Source organism: Schistocerca piceifrons, chromosome 2 (genome assembly GCF_021461385.2).
Source record: "Schistocerca piceifrons isolate TAMUIC-IGC-003096 chromosome 2, iqSchPice1.1, whole genome shotgun sequence".
NCBI lineage: Eukaryota > Metazoa > Arthropoda > Insecta > Orthoptera > Acrididae > Schistocerca > Schistocerca piceifrons.
Genome location: NC_060139.1, coordinates 282,184,220 through 282,195,280, shown reverse-complemented (window position 1 = coordinate 282,195,280; position 11,061 = coordinate 282,184,220). Strand labels below are relative to the sequence as shown.

The 11,061-nt window shown below is 40.2% G+C and overlaps 1 protein-coding gene across 1 annotated transcript; it reads right to left on the bottom strand.

Moving 5' to 3' along the window:
* Positions 1–9,574: 9,574 nt before the first annotated feature.
* On the bottom strand, positions 9,575–10,370 carry LOC124774979. Its single transcript, XM_047249720.1, has 3 exons — positions 10,239–10,370; positions 9,750–10,083; positions 9,575–9,603 (listed from the first exon to the last, which is right to left on the bottom strand). The coding sequence occupies exons 1-2, from the start codon at positions 10,279–10,281 to the stop codon at positions 9,815–9,817; spliced, it is 312 nt and encodes a 103-aa protein (XP_047105676.1). The 5' UTR covers positions 10,282–10,370; the 3' UTR covers positions 9,575–9,603; positions 9,750–9,814.
* Between the last annotated feature and the right edge of the window lie 691 nt (positions 10,371–11,061).

Below are 11,061 nucleotides of genomic sequence, written 5' to 3'. Positions count from 1 at the left end.
TGGGACCTGGATAAACTGGCTAAACCAGAGGTTGTATAGAGTTTCAGGGAGAGCATAAGGGAACAATTGACAAGAATGGGGGAAAGAAATGCAGTAGTAGAAGAATGGGTAGCTTTGCAGGATGAAGTAGTGAAGGCAGCAGAGGATCAAGTAGGTAAAAATTGATGAAAGGAGAAAATATAAAAATGCAGTAAATGAAGTAGGCAAATAGGAACACAAATGCCTCAAAAATGAGATCGACAGGAAGTGCAAAATGGATAAGCAGGCATGGCTAGAGGACAAATGTAAGGATGTGGAGGCTTATCTCACTAGGAGTAAGATAGATACCACCTACAGGAAAATTAGAGTCCTTTGGAGAAAAGAGAACCACTTGTATGAATATCAAGAGCTCAGATGGGAACCCAGTTCTAAGCAAAGAAGGGAAAGCACAAGGGTGGAAGACGTATATAGAGGGTCTATACAAGCGCAATGTACTTGAGGGCAATATTATGGAAATGGAAGAGGATGTAGATGAAGTTGAAATGGGAGATACGATACTGCGTGAAGAGTTTGACAGATCACTGAAAGACCTAAGTCGAAACGAAGCTCCGGGAGTAGACAACATTCCATTAGAACTACTGACAGCCTTGGGAGAGTCAGTCCTGAGAAAACTATCTGGTGAGCAAAATGTATGAAACAGGCGAAATACCCTCAGACTTCAAGAAGAATATAATAATTCCAATCCCAAAGAAAGCAGGTTTTGACAGATGTGTAAATTACCAAACTATCAGTTTAATAAGTCATGGCTGCAGAATAGTAACGCGAATTCTTTACAGACTAATGGAAAAACTGGTAGAAGCCGACCTCGGCGAAGATCAGTTTGGATTCTGTAGAAATATTGGAACATGTGAGACAATACTGACTCTACAACTTATCTTAGAAGCTAGATTAAGAAAACGCAAACCTACGTTTCTAGCATTTGTAGACTTAGAGAAAGCATCTGACAATGTTGACTGAAATACTCTCTTTCAAATTCTAAAGGTGGCAGGAGTAAAATACAGGGAGTGGAGGCTATTTACAATTTGTACAGAAACCAGATGGCAAGTGTAAGTGTCGAGGGACATGAAAGGAAAGCAGTGGTTGAGACGGAGTGAGACAGGGTTGTAGCCTATCCCCGACGTTATTCAATCTGTATATTGAGCAAGAAGTAAAAGAAACAAAAGAAAAATTCAGAGTAGGGATTAAAATCTATGGAGAAGAAATAAAAACTTCAAGGTACGCTGATGACATTGTAATTCTGTCAGAGACAGCAAAGGACTTGGAAGAGCAGTTGAATGCGATGGGCAGTGTCTTGAAAGGAGGATATAAGATGAACATCAACAAAAGCAAAACAAGGATAAGGGAATATAGTCGAGTTAACTCGGGTGATGCTGAGGGAATTAGATCAGGAAATGAGAGACGTAAGTAGTAAAGGAGTTTTGCTATTTGAGGAGCAAAATAACTGATGATGGTCGAAGTAGAGAGGATATTAAATGTAGACTGGCAATGGCAAGGAAAGCGTTTCTGAAGAAGAGAAATTTGTTAACATCTAGTACAGATTTAAATGCCAGGAAGTCGTTTCTGAAAATATTTTTATATGTAGTGTAGCCATGTACAGAAGTGAAACATGGACGATAAATAGTTTGGACAAGAAGAGAATAGAAGCTTTGGAAATGTGTTGCTACAGAAGAATGCTGAAGATTAGATGGGTGGATGACATAACTAATGAGGAGGTATTGAATAGAATTGGGGAGAAGAGGAGTTTGTGGCACAACTTGACTAGAAGAAGGGATCGGTTGGTAGGACATGTTCTGAGACATCAAGGGATCACCAGTGTGGAGGGTAAAAATCGTAGAGGGAGACCAAGAGATGAATACACTAAGCAGATTCAGAAGGATGTAGGCTGCAGTACATACTGGGAGATGAAGCAGCTTGCACGGGATAGAGTAGTATGGAGAGCTGCATCAAACCAGTCTCAGGACTGAAGATGACAACAACAACAACAGTAGTAAGACAGTGTAAATTCTAATTCTAGTGAGATGTTGAATGACGGTGCATGTAGCAATGTTTATCCTGTAAAAAGAGAGTAGGAAGTTACTATAATACAATGAAGTGACAGAACAGTGTGTTGCTGTTGATCAGGATGTCTAAAGAGTCAAAATGGATGGTAAATTTTATAAGAGAACATTAGGAATTCAGGTGTTTTGCTTTATGGTCTAATACTGGAAACAAGGATAAACTAATTCGTCAAGTATTTGAGGACAGTGAAAGTGACAGTGGTTCTGATTCTGATAGTAGCTGTAATATTGATAGCAGTGATGAATCCAGTAGTGATGAGGACGAGGGATTTGAATTTATAATTGATAATGGTGGCCATGTATTAAGTAAAGAAAGGATAAAGGAGGATACTATTAGGCCTAATGAAGAGTTAGAGTTTGAGAGTGGTAATAAGTAAGAGCACCATGCTATCTGTCATTTGACTGTGATAATCATTTTTTTAAGCAGGATGATAGTTTTTCCGGGGGAAAGATTAATGGGGATTTGTTGTATGAAGAAGATAGGAAGTGTGGTACTCAGTAATAACAGAAAGTGTATAAGGTATATATGTTAAGCGTTTACTGGACACTGGTAGTGATTTGAATGGCATTTCACAAGCGTTTTTTGAATCTATGAAGAACACAGAGGGTATAGTAGTGATGCATGTTTCTGGAATAAAAATTATTGGTGCTTCTGGTAAGCTATCAAAGAATGCGAAACGTGAGATACTATTAACTGTGGAATTGGGAGGACAGCTGTTGAAGTACAATTTCTTGGTGATTGAAAATCCTAGCATTTACGTAATACTTGGGACTAATTTCTTGTGCAAATAGCAAGTGGGGGGCTCAACATTGTGTGTTGGATTCACTATGTGGCGATAATGCTTACCCCAGCTGTCTGTCTTATTTTTCATATTTCCTGAGACAAACTCTTCTCCTATTCTATTTGTAGTTCATAAGTGAATCAGAAACATTCCATCTTTGACTTTCATGTGATTTTGTACAGCAGCATACTTTAGTATAGGAATATTTTATAAAAGGTTTCTCCAGCGTTATCTATATATACACTCCTGGAAATGGAAATAAGAACACCGTGAATTCATTGTCCCAGGAAGGGGAAACTTTATTGACACATTCCTGGGGTCAGATACATCACATGATCACACTGACAGAACCACAGGCACATAGACACAGGCAACAGAGCATGCACAATGTCGGCACTAGTACAGTGTATATCCACCTTTCGCAGCAATGCAGGCTGCTATTCTCCCATGGAGACGATCGTAGAGATGCTGGATGTAGTCCTGTGGAACGGCTTGCCATGCCATTTCCACCTGGCGCCTCAGTTGGACCAGCGTTCGTGCTGGACGTGCAGACCGCGTGAGACGACGCTTCATCCAGTCCCAAACATGCTCAATGGGGGACAGGTCCGGAGATCTTGCTGGCCAGGGTAGTTGACTTACACCTTCTAGAGCACGTTGGGTGGCACGGGATACATGCGGACGTGCATTGTCCTGTTGGAACAGCAAGTTCCCTTGCCGGTCTAGGAATGGTAGAACGATGGGTTCGATGACGGTTTGGATGTACCGTGCACTATTCAGTGTCCCCTCGACGATCACCAGTGGTGTACGGCCAGTGTAGGAAATCGCTCCCCACACCATGATGCTGGGTGTTGGCCCTGTGTGCCTCGGTCGTATGCAGTCCTGATTGTGGCGCTCACCTGCACGGCGCCAAACACGCATACGACCATCTTTGGCACCAAGGCAGAAGCGACTCTCATCGCTGAAGACGACACGTCTCCATTCGTCCCTCCATTCACGCCTGTCGCGACACCACTGGAGGCGGGCTGCACGATGTTGGGGCGTGAGCGGAAGACGGCCTAACGGTGTGCGGGACCATAGCCCAGCTTCATGGAGACGGTTGCGAATGGTCCTCGCCGATACCCCAGGAGCAACAGTGTCCCTAATTTGGTGGGAAGTGGCGGTGCGGTCCCCTACGGCACTGCGTAGGATCCTACGGTCTTGGCGTGCATCCGTGCGTCGCTGCGGTCCGGTCCCAGGTCGACGGGCACGTGCACCTTCCGCCGACCACTGGCAACAACATCGATGTACTGTGGAGACCTCACGCCCCACGTGTTGAGCAATTCGACGGTACGTCCACCCGGCCTCCCGCATGCCCACTATACGCCCTCGCTCAAAGTCCGTCAACTGCACATACGGTTCACGTCCACGCTGTCGCGGCATGCTACCAGTGTTAAAGACTGCGATGGAGCTCCGTATGCCACGGCAAACTGGCTGACACTGACGGCGGCGGTGCACAAATGCTGCGCAGCTAGCGCCATTCGACGGCCAACACCGCGGTTCCTGGTGTGTCCGCTGTGCCGTGCGTGTGATCATTGCTTGTACAGCCCTCTCGCAGTGTCCGGAGCAAGTATGGTGGGTCTGACACACCGGTGTCAATGTGTTCTTTTTTCCATTTCCAGGAGTGTATTATGTTGTGTGAGTGATAAGTAGTGTTTAGATCGATATGCACTTAAAACCCATGAAATGTGCGCCAAAACTCCTCGAAATATGGAGTTAAAATATGCTCTTACTGCCAGTATGTGCTTTTAAATATTTTTTTCTTCTAAGTCTCTCACCGATCAGACCTTGCCAACGCTTGCTCTCTGTCCTGAGTCCATCAACGATTACTTCATAACTTCCATGTTACGAGTCTTAAGTTTCTCAGTTAGGTCTGGAGGGCCACCTAAGTGTGCTCAGATGAAAGATAGGATGTGTAACACGCTGGAATTCTTCAGGGCGTCCTTGGCTTTTGGTATGGCTGATTTTTCTCTGTCAACATGGCGTCCGGTACAGTTGTTTATAGTGAGAAAGTGAACAAAAGTTATAGTTGTGTGGTGAAAAACGGAACATACATTAATTATAACAGTGAAATAGTGAAGCTAAATGAACGTGTATCAAGCCTGCAATTAATTGTAGATGTACTAAGGCGGGACATTGCGCATTTAGAAAATGAAAATGCCGAACTGAAAAAGGCGCGTAATATCCCGATCGCCAAAGCAAGTAAAACACGGAACTGGGAGCACAGGACTAGCATGATCACGGAAGAAAGAAGCGAAAAGGTGATAAATACAACGAATGGAACGAACCGCGGCAATAAAAGCAGTTTCAGTGTCCTACCTACAATAAATGAGTGCTCTGAAGTGGATATAGGCCTAAAGGCAGAAACAACAAGGCAACATATGTTTACTAGGCCAAAAAGGGTTGGTCGTGTGAAATTCAGTGACTGTAGAATTACTGTGGTAACAAAAAACCGTTTTCATGCACTAGATTCAGATATACATGTGGAATCCACGGAAAACTGTGACGACAACAACACGCCGAATCTATATAGTGACAAGCACATGAGCAGAAACTTCCGCAATAAACGTGAAGACAAACTCAAAGTGAAAATATTCTCTGATAGCCATGGACGTGAGATCGCAAAAATACTACGTTACAGTCATTGTATACAAGCAACTAGTATTGTCAAACCAGGTGCACCCATCCAAGAAGTCGTTAGAAACATAGAAACTGAAAATGATCGTCATATTGTCGTCATAGCAGGAGCCAATAATGTATATAAAAACGACCTCCACAGTGCAACACGAAACCTTAAAGCAATACTAAATTCAACAGGAGAGAAATCAGTTTTTGTAGTCGGAATTCCACATAGGCATGACCTTTCGGAATGGTCATGTGTGAACGTGGAAATCATAAAAGCAAACAGGCAATACTCAAAGATTTGCAGGGCCTACCAAAATGCATATTTTATAAGTATGGACTCCTTGCAAAGAGACTGTTACACGAGACATGGCATGCACCTTAATAACAGAGGCAAGAAGATTCTGTGCCAAAACATCAGCATGATACTGAAAGCATCTGACAACCAAGAAGTAATTGCTGCTCTTCCAGTTCCTTGCTTGACGCAAGCAGAGCCTGAAGAAATGTTTACTTCTATTGCAGCAGTAGAAGTAGAGGTGGAAGCAGCAATTGTACCTACACATATAACAAATGCTGCAGCAGCAATACCTACCACACTTCATCAACAGGATTCAACAGCAGCAGAAGATGAAGCAACATCCAAATCTCCACTGTCACCAGTTGCCACAACAATGCCCACAGCAGCAGCAGCAGCAGCAGCAGTACCTATCACACTTCACCAGCAAGATTCAACAGCAGGAGAAGAAGAAGCAACCACCTTATCTCCTCAGTCACCAGGTGCCACAACAGTGCCTCCAGACACCATAACAGCAGTTACATCAACTCCTCTAGTAGCAGCTTCATCTACAATATCATCACAAGGAGGGAAGAGTAGGTATACAACAGTAGATGTGCTACCACTCCAAGTGAACAATTTTTTAGTAAAAGGCAACAAGAGGCAGAAATCCAAAAGATAAGCCCTGAAAAACGTTTGAAAACCAATCACCATAGTGTTCAGTGTGTTAGCAATAAGAGCATGGATCTTAAAATATGTTACCTTAACGTTCAAGGACTGAAAGATAAAGAACTTATCATAAATGAGTTTGGACTTGATAACCAGTTTGATATTTTTTGTCTGAGTGAACACTGGGCTAATGAGAATGAACTTGCAGTTGCCAAATTTGACAATTTTAGTATAGTAAATAGCTACTGTAGGAAAAAGCACATTAGAGGTGGTGTGGCAATTTATTCCAACCAGTCACTCAATTGTACAATAACCAAACTAGACCTAAATTCCTTGTGTGATGAACAGCACTTTGAAGTTACGGGTATAATCATTAATAGTCATAAGCTAATAGTAGTATCCATGTACAGATCACCAAAGGGAAGCATTAACATATTTTTAGAAAAAATGGACATGCTATTGAGTGAATTAAGTAATATTAAATGGCTACATTATGATATTGCAATAGGAGGTGATTTGAATGCTGATTTTGATGTTACTAAATGTAAGGGTAGTGTTGCAGATCTGGAAAACTTGCTAAGACAATACAATTTACATCATGTTAATAACAGGCCCACAAGAAACAAAGCATGTTTAGATAACATCTTTGTAAACTTCAAGACCACTGAAAACACATGCGAAGTTGTAGTGTTCCCATTCTCTGACCATGACTCCGTATCTCTAAATTATGCAAGTAAAATTCCCCTCAATAGGTGCAATGCAAACAGACCTGTCCCAACAGTTGTGATTACCAGACCCATAACTGAGGATAAAATTAAAACATTTCGTAATTCCCTTGCTGACAGAGACTGGTTTGGCCATTGTAGTGTTGATGGACATTACACATCAAGTAATGATCTGCCAGCCAAAATAATATTTGATAGATTTTTTAATGCATTCTTGACCCTATTTAACCATAGTATTCCCATAAAGAAAATAAAAATAATGGACAGCAGCCACAAATCCAGATCTCAAAACAGACAAAATATATGGTACACTAAACAGCTGACAGATCTAAAGAAACAAGTTTTGTTACTGTACAATATATACAATAGTATGAAGTCTGACTGTGCCAAATCAGCCTATGTGGAATGCAGGAATGAATACAAAAAAGCCATCCTGCAAGCCAAAAAAACCTACAATGCCAACAGCATACATAATTCCACCAATAAATGCAAAACTGCGTGGAAAGTAATTAACAGTGCTGCCAGAGATACTAAAAAAGACAAAATTAATATCCCACCACAAACACTCAATGAGTTTTTTATTAATTCAGTGAAAGAAATAGGAGACACAATTATCAAACCAGACATTAGTCCATCAGAGTTACTCTCCCAAAATTGGGGTAGACAGTCACTAAATACAAGCATGGTAACCTTCTCCGAAGTATCGCCTAGATATGTACAAGGGGTCAGAAAACAACTGAAATCATCTGATAGCTTAGATATATATGGCATATCATCCAACCTGCTAAAAAAAGTGTGTGACTGCATTCTCTACCCCTTAACCCATTGTATAAACAAGTGCTTACTTGAGGGATATTTTCCTGATGAGTTAAAACTGTCTAGGATCGTCCCAGTATACAAAAAGGGAGATAAAGACTCTCCATCTAGCTACAGGCCTATTTCAATAGTACCCACATTCTCCAAGGTAATAGAATGCATCATGTACCAACAATTATCATCTCACTTTGAGAATCTAGGAATAATTAATGCTACACAATACGGGTTTAGGAAGAATCTGTCGACCATTGATGCAATCAACATGGTAGTCAGTTACATCCTCAAAGTTTTTGAAAACAAAGGCTTTGCTCAGGTCTCATTCTGTGACCTAAGCAAAGCCTTCGACTGTGTTGAGCACATGCCACTACTAGAGAAACTAGAATTCTACGGCATCAAAGAAAACAGTCTCAGACTATTAAAAGCTTATCTCAACAACCGTAAACAGGTAGTTTGTGTTGGTAAGGAAATGTCAAACATAGAAAATGTTAGAGTAGGTGTGCCTCAGGGATCTGTACTGGGGCCCTTCCTGTTTCTGATAATGATCAATGACCTCCCCTCGTTTATTAGATCCACCACTGTATTGTATGCAGATGATACGACTTTTCTCCATAGCAGTAACAGTCTTAATGATCTTAAAACCTGTGCTGAAAATACACTCACTCATGCAGCATATTGGTTCAGAGCAAATAGTTTCCTGCTAAATGAAAATAAAACTCAGCAGATAATCTTCACTCTAAGAGACAAGCCACTATCTGATGACCCTAGTTCTGTTAAATTCCTGGGAGTTTATTTAGACGAAAAGTTATCCTGGGGCCAACATGTAAACTATATTAGTAGTAAACTATCTAGAGTAATTTATTTATTGAGACAACTCAGAAATTGTGTACCTGAAACATACATCAGATCATCTTATTTTGCATTTTTCCAGAGTATAATATCCTATGGCATTATCTTGTGGGGTAACTGTAGTCATATACATGACATCCTATTATTGCAGAAGAAAGCCATTAGGATAATTACAAATTCTTCACATAAGGCTCACTGCAAACCCTTATTTACTAAACAAAAAATTATGACTGTAATAAACCTCTATATATACAATGTCTTAATCTTTACGAAGAAGAACCTACAAGATGTGAAACGTAGAGAAAATGTACATTGTTACAACACAAGAAGCATCAAACACATATACACGCCTTACCACAGACTATCAAAATCAATAAATAGCTATGAAGTCACAGGGCACAAGCTATTTAATAAGCTGCCACATGCCATACAGGATCTTCCTGAACATACATTCAAAGAAAGACTGCATGAATGGTTTATTGCCCACCCATTCTATGATATCAATGAATTCTTCAACTGTAAAATGCAGTAATCTAACAGATGACCCACTGTACATTGATTGTAATATAAGCTAAAATATTTAAGTAGTCAATACCTTATCACACTGTATTATAAACTGTAACTTCATTTGACGTTGTCAATTGCTGTAATGGCCTAAAGACAATAAAATCTTTATTATTATTATTATTATTATTATTATTATTATTATTTTCGCTATCTTCAAAGCCCTTTGGGACCTGGAACAAGAAAGTAGTAATCTAGTGAATGTCAGTTTCCAGCTTAAAACTGCTGTGCAGAGAAAGAAGCTTAGTATTGGAATTCTATTAATGTGTTCATTTCCTTTGCTTATGCAATTTATCCAGAACTACATATGCATCCATACCTCTTCAACTTTTCTGTGGTTGTCTGCATAATAGTTTGCAACTGAAATCCACATTCCCCACCTCGTCAAGACCAGTTCAGGTGGCAGAGGACAGTCACCATTAGCAGTCTTGAAAGCTCTCTCTCTTTGCCAAGGTTATAAGGCTGTTGACCTCTGTCAATGACCTCTTCAGCGACTCGATGGACACCATGAACCAGACACATTAGATGAATAATTTTAGGGTAAAACACCCAGAGACATTCTGCGGCCTGTAGCATATATGCGGCACTATCTGTCACAATGGCCAAAACCTTGTTCTCCCCACGTTTCTGATCTTCACTTCTCCATAGCACGCCTGATGGAAAATCAAAGGATTTTACACATTTTTTTTATTATTGGCTCGGGACATGATGTGAAAATCTAATTATTGGCTCAGGATATGATGTGTAAAACTGCACTCTTATATTACCTATAATATGTTTTAAACTATTTATTATTGGTGAAACTTACACAATGGTTCCAGCACTGTGCATGCAATCGTGGCGTGTGTCATTCGTTCCAGTTCTTTGCACGGTATGAGGTGTCCTCGTCAGCAGAGAGTTTTCCAACTATGACATGCACCATATACCGACCGCAAGAATCAGTGGTTTCGATATCAGATGGACAGACTGGAGAATCGCCAATGTCTTTCCTAATATTCTCCAATTTCTGTAACAGAGAAACTAAATTAAAAACTACACATATACATTTGGACAGTATTAGGAGACATACACACGAAAACAAACTATATCCAGTTTAGCACCTACCTATGTTTCACTATTTTCTTATTTATATACATTGACCAAAATAATAGCCGTTTAATTCGTACAAAAATTATATTCTTTAAAAATAAATTTACTTCCTTTTTTGCAGTGAACATTTCGAGACAATCTGTCTCCTTCTCAAGTCCTTTCTTCATTGGTCTTTTCGTTTCTTGAAAAACTTCACTCATTTTAAATTATGTTTCTTTCTTTTTTTATGCTCAAGTAACAATGTTCATTTTACAAAAATAAACATTCAAACATAATTTAACTATATTGGCCTGTATATATACCAAATTATATCCATTGACTTTCACTTACCTATGTTGATAAAAATTACCGAAAAACATTACCTTTTCATACATTGGGTCACATAGTGCTTTCTGAGCATTGACTCGTGAGGAATATCTTTCCCTGTGTATTTTTTCAAGAAGGTCCTTAATCCTTCATTCTCCAGAATATTCAAGGGGATGCTTGCTTTTTTTAAAGTCTCACAAAGATCTTCATTGAACTCTTTTTTGTCGTTCACATGC

Excerpts from the sequence above, each read along its gene's own strand:
- LOC124774979 (XM_047249720.1), bottom strand. The coding sequence starts at position 10,281 with ATGACACACGCCACGATTGCATGCACAGTGCTGGAACCATTGT. Across the intron at positions 10,084-10,238 it reads CACAGTGCTGGAACCATTGT|GCGTGCTATGGAGAAGTGAA; the intron begins GTAAGTTTCACC and ends ATTTTCCATCAG.